Source organism: Mus pahari, chromosome 17 (genome assembly GCF_900095145.1).
Source record: "Mus pahari chromosome 17, PAHARI_EIJ_v1.1, whole genome shotgun sequence".
NCBI lineage: Eukaryota > Metazoa > Chordata > Mammalia > Rodentia > Muridae > Mus > Mus pahari.
In genome coordinates, this window is record NC_034606.1 from 63,737,430 (window position 1) to 63,759,059 (window position 21,630).

General features: G+C 44.4%; 1 protein-coding gene across 1 annotated transcript in view; it reads left to right on the forward strand.

Moving 5' to 3' along the window:
• Spats2 (spermatogenesis associated serine rich 2) overlaps positions 1 to 21,630 on the forward strand; it is a 75,208-nt gene that overhangs the window by 34,229 nt on the left and 19,349 nt on the right. Inside the window, exons 4-8 of the mRNA XM_021216881.2 lie at positions 507 to 615; positions 1,500 to 1,549; positions 5,104 to 5,362; positions 7,318 to 7,497; positions 12,795 to 12,930. Coding sequence (XP_021072540.1) covers positions 507 to 615; positions 1,500 to 1,549; positions 5,104 to 5,362; positions 7,318 to 7,497; positions 12,795 to 12,930 — 734 coding nt within the window. The remainder of the gene's footprint in view (positions 1 to 506; positions 616 to 1,499; positions 1,550 to 5,103; positions 5,363 to 7,317; positions 7,498 to 12,794; positions 12,931 to 21,630) is intronic.

The following is a 21,630-nucleotide window of genomic DNA, read 5'->3' on the forward strand; positions in this document are numbered from 1 at the left end:
TCCAGGACAGCCAAGGCTACACAGAGAAACCCTGTCTCGAAAAACCATAAAAAAAAGAAAAAAATATATAAAAATAAAAATTATTACTATTTGTGTGTGAGAGAGAGAGAGAGACAGAGACAGAGAGACAGAGAGAGAGACAGAGAGAAGGAACACAGATGAATGCCGGGTAGCTTATGTGGCGGTCAGAGGACAACTTGGAGAGTCAGTTTTCTCCTTCACCATGAGCCCTGGAGACTGACCTCAGATTCCCACGCTATTGCAAATGCTTCTAGTCAGTGACTGTCTCTTGGTTGGTCCCTTTTATTTCTATAATGCTCTGTGTTTTAAATTTCAAAATTAAGTGTTCATGTGGTGTTACTATTCCTCTGCTTACTATTCCCGGTGGGACGGTTGGGTGTGCTTCCTGACACTAAGCAGTGATCATATTGCTGAACTGCACTGGCACTATTATTCGCCCTGCCACACTCTGCTGCCCGGTGACCTGCTTGTGCCCTCTTTTGCAGATAAACGCAGTGCGTGCGATAGTTCCCAATAAGAGCAACAATGAGATCATTCTGGTCTTGCAGCACTTTGACAACTGCGTGGACAAAACAGTGCAAGCGTTCATGGAAGGTAATGCCAGCTCCCTCGAGTGTAGACTCTGGAACCTGAGCCACAGCGAAGTCTCCTGACGGTGCTGTGTACTGTGGTCTTCTGTTAGCTAGGCCACTCCTTTCATTCCCAAGCTGTAGAAGAACTGGAAGAGATGCTAAAAAACTCCTTTACTGTCAGATATGTTCTCCCCCTCCCCAAATCAAGAAATTGTGCAGCTGACGGACTGTGGGATTTGAATGGAATTGGATAAAGTACTTTAAGAGGCTGTTGCAAAGGAGGAGGTTGGCGGCCCAGGAACACATGACCAATTCAAGACCCAACATTTATTTCCAAACTCCACTATGATTTAGTTTGATTCTGGCAGGGGACTCAAATGTTATGAGTTCAGTTTCCTTATGTTTCTATATGCTAGATCAAAAAAATGACAGCCTTGTCCAACTCCTTAGATTTAGAGAGTTAATAAGTGTTTCTTAAAATTCTTGCCATATAACTTGTTTGGAAAAGCTTTACTTTGAAGCTGTTTGCCTGTGAACAGAGTGGCCGGGACTCCTTGATGCATTTTCCTGAATCCGCGAGTATAGCATGAACAGGTCCAAATGCTATACTCTTTTCTTCTCCTGTAGTCATGTTTTCTTTATAATTTTAGGGTTTGAGTCTCATGCAGGGTGCAGCTTTTCCCAAACCACAGTCAAGGTGGGGTACTTGGATAAAGAGGAATCATCTTTATATTCAGATGACGATGTATAGACAGAGAATCTTGAGTGCCCTGAGGAGTTCTCAGTAGGCCGGTACAGCGGAGGCACTGACCGCCTCAGCCCAGTGTGTAGTGATGATGCACCGCACTGATTCCTTCCTGACCTTGTGTGGCAGAAGAGGAAATCTCCCTTTAATTTCTTTTTCAGGTAGTGCCAGTGAAGTACTCAAAGAATGGATAGTAACTGGCAAAAAAAAGGTAAAATTCAATTACATGTAAGAACATTATATTTATGTTGTTGTTGTTGTTGTTTTTTAATTAGACTTTAGGCAAGATGGCTTATCAGGTAAGATTACCATCCGGAATACCTGGGTTCAGTCCCCAGCATCCACATGGCAGCTTGTCATCTTTCCAATGTATCCAAGGGATCTGGACCTCTTTAACAGGCATTAAGTGTATGCATGGTGTACAGACATACATAAACAATGACAGGCATTTGATACATACATGGTGCAGACATACATGAGGACAGGCATTAACTTCATGCGTGCTGTACATACACAAGGGCAGAGCACTCCACATAGTTTCTAAAAAGAAAAAGGGCTTTAAAGAATACTTGCTAATATTAAAGAGCTTGTTTGGAGGTTCCAGCAGAGGAGCATAGGGACGCACAGCAGTGAGGGCAGAGTGGGACGCCTGCCTAGCCAGTCATGTCAGCCAAATGTGCCCTGCCGATGAGTGGGGTGGCATGTCACAGCCCTGTCACCCGTGCATCCTATAGTATCTGAAAGAGAACGGTACATATGTCTTGTGTTTTCCATCTCAGAAATGCCAGGTTCGCCATCAAGCTTTCACGGAGTTTTACACAGTGAGCTCCCTGTGCTCGAAGTCAGGGCAGTTTGCTGGCTCAGCCGCTGCGGGGCTCTAGACAGGAGTGGGCAGTGAGCATGCCGCAGAAAGAAAGCCCTTTCTCCAGGGAGGGTGACTGGTTTTCAACAGGATTTGTTTCCTAGATTAGCTGGAATAGTTCAGGTTTTTAGCCAGGTAACCTTCGTACAGACAGTCCCTACTACTGGTGACAGCTCACTTAAAGCCAAAGGGCAGCTTTTCCTTCTTGAAAACATATCTGCCTCTCTGATTGATTTACTGACTGTTTGCATGTGCATGAGCTCACAGTGAGGACAGCTCTGTGGATTTGTCCTCTCTTTTCACCTGAATGTGCTCTCTGGGGTGCCTGGCTTGACTGGCGCCTTAGCACGCTGCCCGCTGCCCGTCTTCCTAGCAGCTTCTGCTCCTGCTGGCTGTGTGCCTTCCGGAGACGGCTGCTACATGTTAAAGAGCAGAAGGTACTTCTGTGTACTTCTTTTGTACTTCCGTGTCGGTCAGAGCTTGTCCTGTTTTATCTGGTCTTGTGAGCTGTGGCTATCATTTAACTTTAGTTTACTCCTCTATTAAGTAGGAAGATACAGATGTGGTGGTCCATCCTTGTGATCCTTGCACTCAGAGGTGGGGCACAGGAGGTCAGGAGTTCAAGGCCATTGTGGGCTACATAGCACAGCCCTGTCTGGGGAAAAAAGACAACAAAAGTAAAATAATGTTAATACATATGCATAAAATAATATTAATACATAAGCATAATTCTCACCTAAATGGTGTTCCTAGTCCCTCACCTGTGTCCATTGAGGTCCAAAGTGCTTCCCTCACAGGATACTAGCCGCTTTCAGGTTCTTCCACTGCTCTACCCCAGGTGGAGTTCCTTTAAGAAATGTTCCTCCTCCTCCTCCTCCTCTTCTTCTTTTTCCTCCTCCTCCTCACCTCCTTCTCCTCCTTCTCCTCCTCCTCCTCTTCTTCTTTTTCCTCCTCCTCCTCATTTTCCTGCACCCTCTTCCTCCTTTTTTCTTTTATTTTCAGGACAGGGTTTCTCTGTGTAGTCATGGCCATCTTGGCACAAGTTTGCCTTTATTAACTCTTGAGCGCCTTCCCCCCCCCCCCCAGGCGTGCAGTACAGAGGCGTGCAGTACTGTTCAAGTTCTCATGAGGTTCCTATGCCCGGTGCTTTCAATTTAACTTTGTTGCACCCAGCAAACACAGCTCTGAGTCATCAAGAAAATACCAATGTCCTAATTTATTGACCTCAGAATATAAATTATTAACAATACATGATATGCACATGGTTGAAAAAGTATGTATGTGAAATAGTATATAAATTTCTTAAAATCTGGAGAAAGAAAAATGAATTTTGTTTGGTACTCCACAGCGTGGAAACCTGTTATGGCCAACTGTTAGCATTAGTTCAATAAGGAGTGATCGTGGGCAAGAATTCCATATGTGGGCTGATAATGGGAAGGCTTGGCCTCTTCACATGGGAGAAAGCAGGAGGGAGAGGGGAAAATCGACGCCAAGTTCAGGAGCCATCCTGCTGGCAGGGCCACCGAGGGCCTGGCATGAGGGTGCGTGGGTCCCCCTTCCCGCTGGAGTTAAGATTTGCCAGTGGAGATATTTGTTGTTAAAACAAAGGCAAGGACTTTTTCCCTTTGTATTCACATGGTTCAGATTTCCTTTTCTTTTTTCTTTTTTTAAAAAAAGATTTATTTATCTTATGTATATGAGTACACTGTCACTGTCTTCAGACACACCAGAAGAGGGCATCAGATCCCATTACATATGGTTGTGAGCCACCATGTGGTTGCTGGGAATTGAACTCAGGGCTTCTGGAAGAGCAGTCAGTGCTCTTAGCCACTGAGCCATCTCTCTAGCCCTGATTCAGATTTCGAAGGTATAAATGTGAATCCCCTGAAACAACTTTATCCCATCTTTTTCCTCCAGCCATTGGTGCCCCTATTTCTTCTCCAGATTTTTATTTGCTAATTCATTCTTTGTTGGTTTGCTTGCTTATTTCAGTGTTGGAGATTAAATGTAGGGCCTGGTGTATGCTAGGCAAGTGCTCTACCACTGAACTACAACCCCAAGCTCTTAAGAATTTTTTAAGCAGCTTCTAAGATACGTTATTCCCATTAAACAATTAGGAATATATATTCTCTTCTTTGCACATTCCATATAACAGATCCTGGAATGTATAAGTCCCCTACTGCTCTACATTTGCATAGCTTCTAGTCTTTATTAATATTAATATAACATTGCTGCCATGAATAATCTTGTATACATTTGTCATTCCTGGCCAGGATAAATTTCTAGTGTTAGACTTGCTGTTGAAAGGTGTGTGCATTTGTAACTTTCAAAAGCATTACTAGCTTTTCACTCACACTAGTGTTTATGAAAATGCCCGGTGATTTCCAGAGCAGTCAAAACTGTCAAGTGGAGCCAGTGACCTTATGTGTGTAAACCCTGTGACCTTTGCTGATCTCCTCTGTAAAAAGCCATCTGCAGTCTGCAGTGTGGGTTTCATTATCTGTCGATTATTGGACTGACTGAGGTTACGCCTCATTCAGTTCCTTATAGATTATAATCTTTCGTTTGGGTTATTGTGGTTATTTAGCGTTCTGTTTATATTTCCCTTTAAAATATAGTTATAATATTTTTCACATTTTATAACTTCATTTTAAGATAGGTTTTGTGATGAAAATTATTTTATGTTGATCCTGAGTTCATTCAAAATGCAGTTTTATACAGAAAGTATTATTTTTGTTAGTAGTTAGATATAAACAAGATTATCTTCAGTTTCCAGAAGAGAGTGTGCAGCATTGGTAACACTGACTTGTTTGTTTCGGTAGCCAGCATTGGCTAGGCTACCTCTGAGTTGTATTGGAGGGCCTGCTTTTTCTTTTCTCTTTTCAAATCTTTGATAACCTTAGAACAAAAAGAAGAAAAGCAAGCCAAAACCTGCATCAGAAGCAAGTAGCAGTGCCCCGGACTCCAGTAAGTCAGCACCTGTCCAAGAGGAGCAGCCTGCATCCTCCGAGAAAGGCAGCATCAATGGTTACCATGTCAACGGGGCCATCAACGACGCCGAGTCTGTGGACTCACTCAGTGAAGGTCTGGACACGCTGTCAATAGATGCCAGAGAGCTGGAGGATCCCGAGTTTGCCACAGCAGAGACCCTGGACAGAGCTGGTGAGTCCGTTAACACGTTTTGGGAAGTTAATTCACTCGCAAAGCCCTGGGAATCCCCTCCTGAGACACTTAGCACTGCACTAAGTATGACCGGTCTCTACTTTATAGTTTTTGTTGCCAACTGCATGGAAGAGTTCATATTGAATAACTTACCAAAGAACTTTAAAAAATAGAATTCTTATTCATTTGTTTCAAAATTTTTTCTAAATTACGTAGTGCTAACACTTCTGATATTGAGTAACAGAGGGGTGCCTTAGTATTTAGAAATAAGAGTGACTTTTTAAATATGATCTTTTAAAATCTGATAGAATTACTACAGAGTCAGCAATGGTGATGATGGTGTCCCGCTCAGGAACAGGGGAGGGACGTTAGTCACAGACACCGACACCGATAGCGTGACAGAACACAGTGGGGGCTGAATTAGCCAAGAAGCCTTCAGCACTGAAAGAAAATAGGTAGAAATATTTTAGGGATATGTAATATTAATTATAATCATTGCTTTATTGACAACTAGATTTATGTGGGTTGTTTTGAAGATTATTTTATAGTCCTATGTTGTTTTGTTTTTTTCTTTTTTTTAATTGATGATTTTCTGTGTCTTGAGTGTTTGAACTGCATGTATGTTTGTGTGCACATGTGTGCCTGGTGCCCGTAGAGGCGAGAGAAGGGTGTTGGGTCCCCTGGACCAGAATTGCAGATGGTCGTGAGCTGCCATCTAAGTGCTGGGAACGGAATGTGGGGCCTCCGCAGGAGCAGCCAGCGTTCTCAGCTGTGGAGCTCTCCGGCCTCCCCACAGTGTTTTCCAATAAAGAGTTAAGATTAATTAATATGTGAAAAATCATGCGGTTTTATACATTTCTTTGTTAACAATTTTGTTAAAGGCTGAGGAGAAACTGGGAATCTTTCTCTTTTCAAAATAACTTATTTGGAAACCAGGCATAGTGGCACATGCTTTTAATCTCACCATTTGGGGGGCAGAGGCAAAGGCAGGCAGATCTTTGTGAGTTTGAAGCCAACCTCCTCTACACAGGGAGCTCCTGTATAACCAGGGCTACACAGGGAGACCCTGTACCCCCAACAACAACAACATAAGAGAAAAAAACAAATGACTTCTTGGACTCTGGCACTACAGTGATGGCCCAGTGGCTACGAGCACTGGTTGGTCTTGCACAGGATCCAGGTTTGGTCCCCAGCGCCCACAGTGTGGCTCCCAAGCACCTCTAGGACCAGGGAATCTAACACCCTCTTCTGGCCTCTGGGGGCACTGTTTACATGTCCTACACAGATACACATGTGGACAAAAAAACCACATACACAAAATAATAAAACAAATATATAATTTACTTAAAAATTACTTCTTTTTTTTTCTTTCTTTCTTTTTTTCCCCCCGGGACAGGGTTTCTCTGTGTAGCCCTGGCTGGGCTGGAACACACTTTGTAGACCAGGCTGGCCTTGAACTCAGAAATCCATCTGCCTCTGCTTCCCAAGTGCTGGGATTAAAGGCGTGCGCCACCACTGCCCGGCTACTTCTTTATTAATCTTGTTCCTTCTGCTTTAGTATTCCTGGTTTTGTAAATGTAATGCTAGTGTTGGAATTTTATTCTGCCTTTTAGCTGTTTTTTATTAGTTAATTCATATATAAAGAAATACACACAAAAAAGATTATACCTGACTGCAGACGGATCAGAGGTAACCATTGGGTCCCATGTCATTGGGTGTGAGCGTTATTCTCATTTTCCGGTTCTGCCCTTTCTCTGTAAAGCTTTTAAATTCTTTTTCCCCCAGTATGAGACATTATAATTTTTTTTTCTTCATTGCAGCTTATGGAAGCTAACAGCTTTTTAAAGGGGCGTGGTTTTGTCTGACGTATTTTTATCTGCTTGCTTTCTGTACTGAAGACAGCTCACATAGTTTACCCCACACTCTGCTTTAAACCGCTGTCCTCTTTTGGACAGGATCTGTGCTGGAGAATGGTGTCTCTGACTTTGAACCAAAATCTTTGACTGCGCACTCTATCTCGAATGTCCAGCAATCCCGGAACACTGCCAAATCTCTGTCCAGAACCACCCCAGGAGCACAGGTTTCAAATCTGGGAATGGAGAATGTTCCACTCTCTTCCACCAATAAAAAGCTAGGTAAGTCCAAGGCCCACTTGGGAGCGAAAAAGCAACTGTTTCCGTCCAGAGAGAACAGACTGATTGTTAGTCCCAAAGCCAAAGTTCCAGAAGCCCCCAGGATTTGTTTCTGTCACACGCTGTAATCCCTGCATGCCACAGCGGGTGTCCGGGAGGATTCAGCAGTCTGGCCTCAGCCACAGGGACCTTTTGTGAGCAGCAGCCAGTTCTACTGAAAATGACCCAGCTAACCCTAACTGCTCCCTGAGCGTCACCGCAGCTGTTGATGCTGTGTTGTTCATGTCTGTTCTCCCAATGGGCAAACATCTGTGTGACAGAATATTTCAGAGGAAATGTGAAAGCTGTTCTCTGCAGCTTCCTGCCCTTACAGAAAGCAGAAGGCAGACTGAGGTTTTCACAAGAGCGTGTCCTTTGAAATACTTGGTATTGATTGGTGATAGCGCTTTACTTTCAAATATTTGACGATTATAATCATTTGGGCAGAGAGTTGCAGTGCGTGGAGCAGGCCTGTAATCAGGAGTCTGAGGAAGGGAGACCACACCTTCCAGGGTAGCTTGGGCTAAGGTGGTTGATGTCGTCTCAACAACAGATACTTAGCACCAACTAGTACTCTGTGTCTGTGTGTCTGTGTGTATGTCTGTGAATGTGTGTTGTTTTGAGATAGGGTCTTTCCATGTAGTCTGCCTGGCCTGGAATTCTCTGTGTATACCAGGCAGGCCTCAAATTCACAGAAATCCACATGCCTCTGCCTCCTGAGAGCTGGGATCAAAGGTATGGATCCCTACGCCAAACAACTTTTTTTCTTATGTTATAATAATCAACTTACATGTTTAAATAAACTAGTTACTAAACAAAGAGACCCTCAGTCCTTTGCATATCTAAGCATGGTGGTCCTCTCAAGCAAGCTGTGAAATAGAAATGTAGAGGACCATCTATATATATGTTTGTGTGTGTGTGTATGTGTGTGTGTGTGTTTACCTGTCTGTCTCTGCCTGCCTGCCTGCTCTATATACTTATGTGTGGACGTTCAAGGAAAGGTCAGTTGTGTTTCTCCATTAAGGCACCTGGGGACCAAGCTCAGGCTGTCAGGTTTGGCGGCAAGGGCCTTTGCCCTCTGACATTTTGGTTAGCACTTCCTTTCAGCTTGCTGCCAAGTGGCCGATCTGCGGATATCTAATCTAGACAAGCAAAAATAAGGTTTGCACGGGGCTTAAAAACTTCTAGGTTCCAAAGAAACTCAAATTGTATTGAGAGGAATTAATATTAAGAAATTAAGCTACTCCAGAGTCTAAAGCAGGAACGTCCCTTAAGCCGAGGAGTTTATGATTGGCCTGGGCAGTATCCCAGTCATTAAACAATTGATGAAATTGAACATTTAGGTGCCGGAGCAGCAAAATGGTTGCTGCGCACTCGGACCTGAGTGTGGAGCCCAGCAGCCACATGGAGAAACTCAGTGCGGCCATGTGTACTGTGGGGACAGAACACATGGGTTTATTGGCGAGCCAACCTTCCCTTTTGGTATGCCCAAGGTTCCATGAGAGGTCCTATCTCAAAAGCAAGGCAGAACACTGGAGAGATGACTTAGCAGCTAGACTGCTTGTTGCCAAGTACCAGGGTTTGGTTCCAATGCCCACATAATCGCTCACAGCCTCCTGTATAACTCCAGTTGCAGTGGATCCGATGCCAGCTTTTGACCTAGCGACACTAGTGGCACACATGTGGCACATATGTGGTCCACATAAATATATGCAGGCAAAAAACCCATACACATAAAATAAAAAAGTATGGGCTGGAGAGATGGCTCAGTGGTTAAGAACACTGACTACTCTTCCAAAGGTCCTGAGTTCAAATCCCAGCAACCACATGGTGGCTCACAACCATCCATAATGAGATCTGACGCCCTCTTCTGGTGTGTCTGAAAACAGCTACAGTGTACTTACATGTAATTGCAGCAAATGGGGCCGGAGCGAGAAGAAAGAAAAAACATTAAAAAAATAATATTAGGTGTTTTTTTTTTGTTTTGTTTTGTTTTTTGCCTGCATGAATGTCTGTGTGAGGGTGCCCTGCCCTGAAACTGGAGTGACAGTTATGAGGAACGGTTAGTTGTGAGCTGCCATGTGGGTGCTGGGAACTGAACTAGGGTTCTCTGGAAGAGCAGTCAGTACTCTATACCAATGAACCATCTCTCCAGTCCAAAAAAAGTAAATCTTAAAAAAAATAAAAATAAGTGGGGCGGCTCCTGAGGGATGACACCTGTGGTTAGACCTCTGGCATCCGCTGCCGCACACACATGCGACACGTACAAAACTGAAAGTGTGGGCTAGGTATGCTAGTGCATACCTATAACCTCGGCCCTTCGGGATGCAAAGACAGGAGCACAAGGTAGAGCATCCGAGGGCGTATGCAGTGAGGTCCTGTCTCAAAATTCCAACTGAGTTAGGATTTAGCTCAGTGGAGGACTTGAGAAACATGTACTGGGTTTGAATCCCAGTCCTATAGCTAGAAGGAAGGAAGAAAATACAGAAGGAAGATGTTTGTCCTGTGCTGGGTGTGGTGGGAAGGAAGGAAGGAAGGAAGGAAGGAAGGAAGGAAGGAAGGAAGGAAGGAAGGAAGGAAGGAAGAGGCTACATAGTGAGTTCAAGGCCAGTCAGGAATATGTGAGGCCCTGTTTCAAAAATAAAACAAAAACAACCAAAAAGAGGGCTTAACATGTAAAAGTGTTCCACTGACCGAGGTACCCTTTGATCTCTAACCTGTGCCGTGGTGTGCATGCTCATGCTTGCACACATGTCAGGCACACACAGTAATTATTGATGTCTAATCCCAGCCCTTGGGAGGCAGGAGTATCATTTCAAGCTCAGGGCTAACCCAGTATATATATATATGAGTTGCAAACTCAGCCACGGTTATAAAGTGAGATCTCAAAAAAACAGACACTTGAGAGACAGAGAAACAAAGAAAACACAAAATGTGTATCTTTGTACAACTATAAGCTCCTGTAGTGGTGATTATAACCCATGGACTGTTTCTGCGACATTGGTATTGTTAGGTAGAAAGGTTCATAGAGCTCCTAGAAATTCAGCATATGTTGTGTAGGTGAATATACTTCTCTTTCTCTGTGATGGTGACTTCTATGTGTAATGCTTCAAATTGCACCAGAGCGCGAGAGAGCCATCTAGTTTTACCAAGTCTGCATGGCGGGCAAATTACTTGATTAGACCCTGTCACTTATGGAGCTTTGGGTATAATTCTTATTCAGACAGTTTTCTTCCTTGACTGTGCTTCACTTCACTTGGAATAGTTTTGAAAGTTGCTGTCTTAAGACTCGCTGCTCTTTCTTTCCTCTCTCCTATTACATTGCAGTCTCCCCTCCCTCCTTTCAGTGCCTCCCCCGTCTCTCCTCCTCCTCAGTTCTCTTCAGAGCAAGGCAGGTCTCCCAGGGATATTAACTGAACAAGGCTGCCAAGATGCAATAAGACTAGGTACCACCCCTCATCTTAAGGCTGTTTGAGGAGGCAGCCTAGGCGGGGAAGAGTCAGCGGTGTCCCCCTCTACTCCACGGTTGGGACTCCCACAAGAACACCGAGCTACATAGTGTTACATGTATGCAGAAGGCTTACTGGAGTCCCATATCGCTCTTTTCTTCAACAGTTTAGTGTGCAGTTATTTTCATTTCTGAAAGTTCAGTTGAAGAATTTTGAAATGTCTTCTATATCTCTGCTTAACATGCATCTGTATTTGTCTGATAGTAGCTGTTTGATATCTCTCCACAGAATACCTTGTTATAGTTCTAAGGATTAAGGCCAGGGCATGCTAGGCAAACCCTGTACCACTGATCCTGCAGATATGTCTGTGACTGATCCTGCAGATATGTCTGTGTACCGTGTGTTTGCCCAGTGCCCATGGGAACAGCTGCATTGGATCCTTTGGAACTGGAGCTTAGACAGTTATAAACTGCAAAGTGGATGCTGGGAATCAAACCCAAGTCCTCCAGAAGAACAGCCGGTGCTCTTAACCCCTGAGCCAACTCTCCAGCCCAGACCCTCAGCTTTTGATGTCCTTTCATACTTGATTCTAGCATGTGTTATTTCTGTATCTGTTTCTGTTGATTTTTCTCTTCATAGTTAATCATGTTTACTTTGAAATGTTTTTTGTATTTATATGCTTGATGATTTTTTTTTTTAAAGATTTATTCATTTACTATATGTAAGTACACTGTAGCTGTCTTCAGACACTCCAGAAGAGGGCATCAGATCTTGTTACGAATGGTTATGAGCCACCATGTGGTTGCTGGGATTTGAACTCCGGACCTTTGGAAGAGCAGTCGGGTGCTCTTACCCACTGAGCCATCTCACCAGCCCTGATGATTATTTTTAATGGAATCCAAATATTGTAAATTTTTCTTTGTTGATTACCAGATATTTGATTCTTTCAATATACTGTGTCTTGTTCTGGGACTTGTTATGTAGAAACAGTTTGAGGCTTGCTTCTTTTTGCTTTTTGCCTTGCTAGATTAGATGAGAGCAGCCTTGAAACGAGGACTGATGCTGCTTCACCACTGGGGCAGCATCCTCCCAAACCATCTACTGTACCATTGGGGTAGCATCCTCCCAAGCCATCCACTGTACAACTGGGGCAGCATCCTCCCAAGCTGTCCACTGTACCACTGGGGCAGCATCCTCCCAAGCAGCCGCTGTGTGTATTGTAAACTATTGCTGGCCTGGGTGAAGACTGGTGTTGTCCAGTCCTCTGATGACTTGGTGATGTCCTCGTGTCTGGCACTGTCCTTGTGTCTGGCACTGGCTAATGCTGAGCTTCTAGGGCTCCGTCCACCGGCTGCTGTCTATCTTTTGTGTGATTGGTCTCAGGAATTCTAACCTTGGCCTCCTTGTTTCCTCAGTTCAAGGCGACTGCCAGGCCTAGGACTTCTGTCTTTATTGCAGTTTAGAAGTTGTCTAGACAGTGAGTTGGGCAGTCAGAGGCTCTCTTCACGTGTCTGCTTTTCAGGGGAAGTACTGTCGTCCATTGCCAAGAGCCATTATTCTATATATTTCATCTGTGTTGTGTATTCATTGTTTAAGTTGGGAGGATAAATCCAATTCTTGTTTCTTCATTTTGATTAGGACACTTTAAAAAACAGACATGAAATTTTGAAAAGTAGAGGTTTTATTATTGTTGTTGTTGGAATGGGTGGTTATTTGGTTACAGTCTTGATCCATATGACATTTGACCTAAAACATTCAGATGCATATTAATTTGCATGTTCCTTTTAAAAATAATCTTTTTTCCCCTCCAAGGTTCTAATATTGAGAAATCGGTGAAAGATCTCCAGCGCTGCACTGTTTCTCTTGCGCGGTACCGAGTTGTCGTTAAAGAAGAGATGGATGCGTCTATTAAGAAAATGAAACAAGCGTTTGCCGAATTGCAAAGCTGGTAAGATTAAGTTGCTTTTCATACATCGTTAGCCCAGAATCCATTTATAAATATGGCCAGCCACTCGGTAGTGTCTTTAATCCCTCCCTAACTACACGGTGGGGAGAAGCAGAGACGCGGATGCTGTACATGGTGGGGAGAAACAGAGAAGCCTGTGCTGTGTTTAACTCTGCTTCATTCTGTCGCTCTTGGCCAGTTTGGGATTGAGAGGCACAGAGAACTCCAGAGAGGACAAGTGATTGTAGAAAAGGGCCTTTCTTTCAGAAACCAACCCTGTGGCAAGTGAAACACTGCTACAACCAAGCTGGACAGGAGAAAGCCAGCTGGGTCGATCACCCGGGAATCATTGCACCAGGGAGGCTGAGGCAGGAGGATCTTGGCCAGCCTGGCTACCAGCGAGATCTTATTTTAAAGCCAACCAACCAACCAACCAAAGCCTGTAAGGAGAGTGCCTGCTCTTAGCCTTTCTCCTTCCTTCCCTCTCCCCTGCTGTTGCTGTTGATCTTGTGTCTCCCTGTCCTTCTGTACTCTGCTTCCTAAAGGCACTAGTTTGTATTCTGTGAGGACAAGAACAGGTTTGGTAGAGAGGTGTGAAGATGTGTGTGTACACACCTGTGCTTTAAGGGTAGGTGTGTGTGCGCCGTGGTGCGTGTATCCAGGTTGTAGGACTACTTCAGGTGTCAGTGGTCCTCTTCCACTGTGGTGGAAGGGGCCTCCTGCTTGCCCCTGCTATACACCAAGGTCAGGAGCTTCCAGGAATTCTCTTGTGTCTGCCTCCCATATTACCATAGGAACCCTGGGGTTACAGACAGATGCTACCACATGCCTGACTTCATTCCGTTCTTGGGATTCAAATATAGGTCCTCACATTTGTCTTGTAAGGGTCTGACTCATTGAGTGTCAGGGTCCAGCCTCAGCACAGGATCGGGGATCTCAACTGGAAGCAGGGGTATCTGGAAGGTAAATAATGAATACACACAGGCAACTTTTTCAGGTACAAGCTGACAGGTTTCAAGGCTTGAAATTGCACTCACTCTCTGTCTCTCCTTCACTCGCTCCATAGCTTGAGGCTGCGCACACACTGCATACTCCCACACACACCTCCCACATGCTTCACATACCACCTCCACACACCTCACACATGCCTCACACACATCTCACGCACCTCAGACACACACCTCACACACATCTCCCACATGCCTCACACACCTCACATATGCCTCACCTGTGCCTCACACACACCTCACACGCCTCACATACACACCTCACACTTGCCTCATGCACTTGCCTTTCACTTACACACACACACTCCTCCACCTTTACCTTGCCCCAATCTTTTATTACTCCAAAAAGCAGGTAGAAAGAGACATTGTATACTCATTACCAGATGTGTCAAGTTCAAAAGAATGATCACATGCCACAAAGAATTAAGAATTATGATTTAACCCAAAGTTTCAAGCTTCCCCTATTCCCAGGCCAATGGCCAAAATAATAATTGCAAACTTATCATTATTTAAACTTTTACTTTTAACTTATTATACTTCAGAGCTCAGAGCTCCGAGGTCAGCTGCATGAAGTTTCTTGTGAAGCTCTAATGATGAGTGACATGGGCCAAGCTGCCAGGCAGTGGGCAGAAGAGTCCGGTTAACCCTTCACTCGGCAGTAGCTAGCTCTGCTTCTGTGCATTGCACACAATGGCTCTCCTAAGAATCTCAGTGTTTTAACTTAGTTTTACTAGTATATAATTTTATTTATTCTATATTTTCTTATTCATATGTTTCCAAAGGAGACCAGGAACCACTCTCAAATGTTGTGCAAAACTCATTTCATAACTTCAATAGCTTTTTCCTTTTTTTGGGTCCCAATATTGTCTCTGCTTCATTTTCTTAATTTCTTCAAACTCTCTATGCAAGTCAAACATTAATCCAAAACTATCATTGTGCAGTTATTACACTGTTTCCGAGATGAGCGCACACAGCAGGCACCTGGGCCATTAGGGCTGTGCTGTGCTGTGCCCCTGTGCCTCAGTTTTTGATTGTTTAAAAATCATTACATCAAGGAACATCTAGTTTCACAGAATTCACCAGAGCAGAAGGAGAAAGAAATAGGAAAGTCAGATATAATAGAATAGTTATGCACACCAAGGCCAACTGAAAAGCACTAATGAAATCTATACAGCCATTGTCCAGGGCTAAGATTAGGAGAAATGAGAACAACTTCTTTACAAAGAGCTGCTTTTGGGCTTCTGAGATGTCTCCATCTAGACCTGCTGTGGGCCGTCCCTTATTTCTGATGGTGGGTCTCCTGGAGGGTGTGTCACCTGCTTCTCTGGGTCCCAGGCACCATCTATGTCATGTATGCTGTCCCCAGCAACTGGGGCTTGTGAATACTTTGTGTGTGCACTTGTGAGTATGCGTGTGGAGGCCAGAGCAGGGCATTGTGTGGCTTCCCCTGTCACTGAGACGTTGCTGTAGGTTGCACAGGTTTGCCTTCTCTTCTAGGTCGGTGGCCAGAAACTCTCAGACTCCACCTTCTAGTGGATTCAAATACTTGTGAGGCTCCAAGCTCAGCTCCCAGTGTTGCAGAGCAAATGCTCTCACTGACTGATCCAGTGCCCAGCCCTCTGGAAATAAGTTTTAAACCATCTGACCCTGAACCTCAGTGCTTTCTGTGTTCTCATCTGCATTGTGAAATAGAGGGGGAACTGATACTATGCTCTTTTTCTCAAATATATGTAATCATTGAATCTTTCCTGGGGAGAAATTTATGCTGCTACAGTAGAGCTATTTTAATTAGATGTTAAGGTGTTGTTTGTTTAAACCATAGCTCTTTTCTGGGGAATTGTGGGTTTGTTTGTTTGCTTGGACCAAATTTTCAAAAAAGTCAGGGAAAGACAACGGGCTTGCAGGATGACTCAGCAGGTGCTTGCCTCCAAACCTGGCTACTGAGTCTGCTCCCCAGGACTCACGTGGTGGAAGGAATTATCTCCCAAGAATTGTTCTCTGACTCCATATGTGGGCCATGGCATGCATCTCCTACCTCCCAACCCCACAAATAAATAAATATAATCTAAATTAAAGAGGAGACATGAAGAGGACAAGCCATTAGCCTGATTAAGGATTTGGACTCTATGTTCTGCATATCTGTAAGAACTACGTACACTAACTGAGTGGCAGAGAGCCCTGCGCTCCTCACAGCTAGCCGTCTGTGTTCTTACTGTGGACCATTAGGTCATGCCTGACCGTATCTCTTTGGTCACCATGTGCCACAGTAGATGTAGGGAGCTGGTAGGGAGGACTGTGATTGTGTCCCTCAGTTGTCCTTGTCTCTAGGGCTGAACAAAGAGTGAAGTAATGAGCATGAAGTAACCAAAAAATACTTACTTAGTGTTTGTGCAGAGATGACTTCCATATAGACTAGGCTGGCTTCGAACCTGTGGCCCTCATGCCTCAGCCTTCTAAGCACTTGCCCAGCTCCCAAACACTACTGTTTAAGACAGCTGGTTCACCTGGTCACCCAACCTTGCTGTTTCCACCTTGAGGTTCTGTAGCTAGAGTGTCATGACGTCATGTCTTCTTTCTCAGTGTATCATCTCTGCTCCTGCCACATGACTTATTGTCTCCAAACTCAGATTTCCTCCTTCATCTGCCAGTTAGTGCCCACTTGATGCACCCTCCTGGACCCTGCATTGACTGAGTTCAGCCAATTCCCCCTCTTGCTCCTACTTCTGATACATTTCCTAGGGAACAATGTATCCTTGTTCCCAGCATCTGCAAGGATGGATGAAGTCTCTTCTTTAGGATTATTATTGGCATATTTCTAAAACAGAGATCCGTGGTTTATCCCAGCTGCTGTGGTAATTCTTTAACCCTTAGATCATCCAGCTTTCTGCCTACTCAGCCTCAGGACCTGATCCCACTCAGCAAACCCAAACCAGGAAGCACACTTCTGTGAGAGAGAGAGAGACCTGTGAGTTCTGCTGACTTGGAACCCAGCCAGGAGGAGCCTCCTTCAGAGTGAGGAGTGAAAGGGTTCCTCCCTGGGCACTGTGTGCTTAGTGTTGAGGAGCAGGTGTAACACCAGGCCTTGAACTTGAGGAAAGAGATTGCCTGCTCCTTCCTGCTGGCCCTTTCTCTCAGGTTGATTGAAAGCACTCGCCCTCCTTCATCTGCCTGTGGTTGTTAGTCAAGATGTGATTTCGGGTGAGCTAGCTTCATTTGGCACCAACCAACTTGGAATTAATGTCAATTAGAGAGTCATGTGTGTGTCTTAGTGTCACAGAAGAGCAAAAGATTCCAGCACATTTACAGCAGGAAGGTTACATTCCTTGTCAGGGCGCCTTGGAAATATCTAGTGGTGACTTCCCTCACATTGATGCTAGGTAAAAGCTGACGCGTTCCTGAAGGGGATAGAGTCAGAGCTTCGTTGTCTAAACTGAATCTGTCTTCCTTAAGGTGATAGCAATAATGGTGTCTCAACCCAGGTTTACTTTTTTTGTTAATCAGTAAAATGTACTTTGCAAGAGTAGTTACCTGGCTTATGCTTAGCCTATTAAGGAAGCCGGATGTAGAGCAAACGCGTCCTGGAAGGTCTGGTGTGTGCTGGAAGATTGCGATTTAGTGTGCTGGCTAGGAAAAGCCAACGGAAGACATGCCAGGCTTCCTTTTTGAATACAAATAAAGTTTTAGTTTTATGAAAAACCTACATTAGAAAGGTGTCCTTAATCATCTGTGAGAATTACTATGAAGAATATGGTTCTAGTTTCCTTTCTGTTGCTGTGATAAAACACTGGTCAACCCAAGTTGGGGAGGGAGTCTTTTGCTTTCTCAGCCCCAGTTGACAGTTCTTGGAGGAAAGGGTGCAGGAACTGAAAGAGAAACCATGGTAGAACACTGCTCACAGGCCTGCTAAGTTTTGTTTTAGCCACCCTCTAATACAGCCACCTGCCCAGGGCACACAGCCCACAGTGGGCTCGGTGCCCCCATCAATTAGCAATCAAGAAAATGCCTTACAGACATGGCCACAGGCCAGTCTGATAGAGACGGGTCTTCAGCTGAGGTTCCCTATTTGCAGGTATCAAGTTGGGTGAATCCTATGACACCGTTCTATGCATAAAATAGGCATAGTGGTATGTGTCTGTAATTCAGGCATTTGGTAGGTGGAGGCAGGAGGATCAGAAGTCTGAGGTCACCCTTGGATACATAGCACCTTTGAAGGCCAGCCTGGGCTAATGAGATCTTGCTTCGAAGGGGTGGGAGGAACTGGAGAGATGACTCATCGTTAAAAGAGCACTTGTTGCTCCTGCAGAGGACCAGGGTTCAGTTCCCAGCACTCACAATGGTTCACAGCATCCATAACTCGGGTTACAGGAGATCTGATTCTTTCTTCTGACCTCTGCAGGCACCAGGCATGCATGTGGTTCACACACAGACTTGCCATCAAAACAGTCATACACATAGAGCAAACTAAATACAACTAAAACACAAACAAGAAACCAAGTTCCATTTACAGGCCTTGTGGGATGACGTAGCAGGCACGGGTGCTTGCTGGCTTAGTGACCCAAATGCTGTCACTAGAGAGAAGGAATGCCCACGAACTGACATCTGGCCTGCCGTGTGTGCTACGGTGCATATCCACACACATACACACACCGGATAAAAACCAGGAAAAATTTAAAGACACTTTATTCTGTCGTTTGTTTGTTTTTGTTTTTTTTTTTTACTACATTGCCCATAAACTTATTTTTTTTTAAGAATAGAAATATAAGTCATAACAGATAATTTTTATTTTCTACAAAAGCTAAAAGTCATTCTTGGTATTAACACTTATCCACTGTACGATTATTTGACTGACTGACTGACTGACTGATTTTGTCTTAGCAAGCAAATGTCTCTGTTTGCTCTATTCTGCAGCCTTTACCTCGCTAGTTTACACGTTCTCCTGTTTCATCTGGGAGCCCCAGATGTGGATGTTTTTGCTCTATAAAAAAGTTGCACAAGCCAGGCATGGTGGTGCACACCTTTAATCCCAGCACTTGGGAGGCAGAGGCAGGCGGATTTCTGAGTTCGAGGCCAGCCTGGTCTACAGAGTGAGTTCCAGGACAGCCAGGGCTACACAGAGAAACCCTGCCTCAAAAAAACAACAACAACAAAAAACAAAAAAAACAAAAAACCCAAAACAAATAAACAAAAAAAGTTGCACAAAAGCAAATGGCTTCACACAAAAGCCCAGGCAGTTCTCAAGTGTGCTTAACACCCCTTGACTCAGGACTGCACCTCACCACAGACGTGTTGGTACGTTCTGCTTTTTTTTCCCTAGCAGATTTTGAAACACCATCACTCTGTCATGTGGTCTTGCTGTGTGTGGCTGTGTCAGGCTGGCATCAAGGTCTTGAATACGGTGATTTCAGGTGTGGGCAGGAAGGAAAGTTCAAACTTCTCAAAAGCTGTTTTAGAGAATCAGCTGGCCACGGTGGCCTGTGCTTGCAAAGCCAGGAGCCTGAGACGGAAGGGTTGCTAAGAAGCATAGCATAGCAGAACTCCGATCTGAAAGAGTAAAGGAGGAGTGGAGGGATGGCTCAGTGGTAAGAGTGTTTACTGTTCTTGTAGAGGCCCTGGACCAGTGCCCACATCTACAGTGAACAGCGCATAACTGCCTGGAACTCTGCTCCAGGGTATCCAGTGCCCTCTTCTGGCCTCCACTGGCACCCACGTGTGTGTACGTTCACATAAACACACACATGAGCAAAAAATCTTTCCTTAATAAAAAACAAGCAGGAAAATAAAGAAAAATGGAATTCCTGTCCACATGTTCTGAAAAACCTCCTTACAGAAGGAGAAGCATCAGAATTTTCACAGCAGGGTTAATGTGTAACAGCACTCAGGTTTGGCTTTGCTGCATGCCCTTCCTCTTCTTAGCTCGCCTGGCACCTTGAGTGCTCTGTTTTGTTTTGAGCACAAGAGAATAAATGTGCTCCGGTAAGGCCAGGGCTGGGGATGTGGAGGCTTAGAAAGCACAGGCACGTCCATTCTCTGCTTCTAAAAACTACTGGGGGCCAGAAAGATGGCTCAGCAGCTAAAAGCATCTGTTGCTTTCCCATACAGAGAGGCTCACAATCATCTGGAACACTAGTCCCCAGGAAGTGTAAGCCTTCTGCTAAATTCCCCACATCCATAACTGCTGCCCTGCATGGAGGCACAGGCCTCACATCCTAGTTCTCCAGAGGCAGAGGCAGACAGATCTTACAAGTTTGAGGTCAGCCTGGTCTACATAGTGAGTTCCAGCACAACCATGGAAATGTAGAGAGACCATCTCAAAAAAAAAAAACTTAAGAAACAAAAAACTATTGATGGGCTGGTGAGATGGCTCAGTGGGTAAGAGCACCCGACTGCTCTTCCGAAGGTCCAGAGTTCAAATCCCAGCAACCACATGGTGGCTCACAACCATCCTAACAAGATCTGATTTCCTCTTCTGGAGTGTCTGAAGACAACTACAGTGTACTTACATATAATAAATAAATAAATCTTTAAAAAAAAACAAAAAAACTATTGATAATTCTGTTTTACTTGCTTTAAATGGGAAGAATAAAATCTTAAACAGGAAAAAAAAAAAAATAAGAACAACAATATGAACTAACCAGTACCCCCAGAACTTGTGTCTCTAGCTGCATATGTAGCAGAGGATGGCCTAGTCAGCCATCATTGGAAGGAGAGGCCCTTGGTCTTGCAAAGATTATATGCCCCAGTACAGGGGAACGCCAGGGCCAGGAAGCAGGGCGGTGGGGTGGGGGAAGGGTATAGGGGACTTTCGGGATAGCATGTGAAATGTAAATTAAGAAAATATCTAATAAAAATTTGTCTAAAAAATTAAGATTGTTTTCAATGGCTTTGCTTCAATTTCTGCTTTGATTGGTTGATTTTTCAAGACAGGATTTCTTTGTGTAGTTCTGGCTGCCCTATAGACCACGCTGGTCTCAGGCTCACAGAGATCCACCGCCTCTGCCTCCTGAGTGCTGGGATTAAAGGCGTGAGCCACTCTACCTGGCTGTTTTAAGTTTTGAGAAAATAAAATCAAGTAAAAATATTACCTGGGAATATTACTGCATGGTTTAGAGTATTATCTGGTTATGTAATTGGTTTCGAGATTACCACAGTTGTATGTCAAATACTGTTTTTCTAATGCAATAACCATAAACAAGTGATAATTATTTTTGATATCAAGGAGCTCCTGAAGGCAAGGCTAGAATCAAACTGAATAGTAGCGTGTTAGCTACATCAGTCAAAGGCCTTGCGTGAAGTCACAAGCATAGGATGTATCTCAGAGATGCCAGTGGTGATGCTGCAGTAGCAGCTGCTCTGAACAGTAAATTGTACAAAAGCTTTAAAATGAGTTCAGCAATCACAGCGTGATAAGAAGGCCTGGGGGTAGAGACCAGTCAGCGATCAGGGTTTTCCCTAATGATAGTGACCAGGTATGCAAAGCATAGTACTTGATTAAAGAAAAGATATAGAAGTTATTTCCCCAAGTATGTTGTGGTGATACACGCCTTTAACCTCAGGACTTGGGAGGCAGAGGCTAGTGAGTCTCTGTGAGTTCGAGGCCAGCCTGTTCTGCAAGGTGAATTCCAGGACAGGCAGGGTGTACACAGAGAAACCCTGTCTCAGAGAGAGAGAGAGAGAGAGAGAGAGAGAGAGAGAGAGA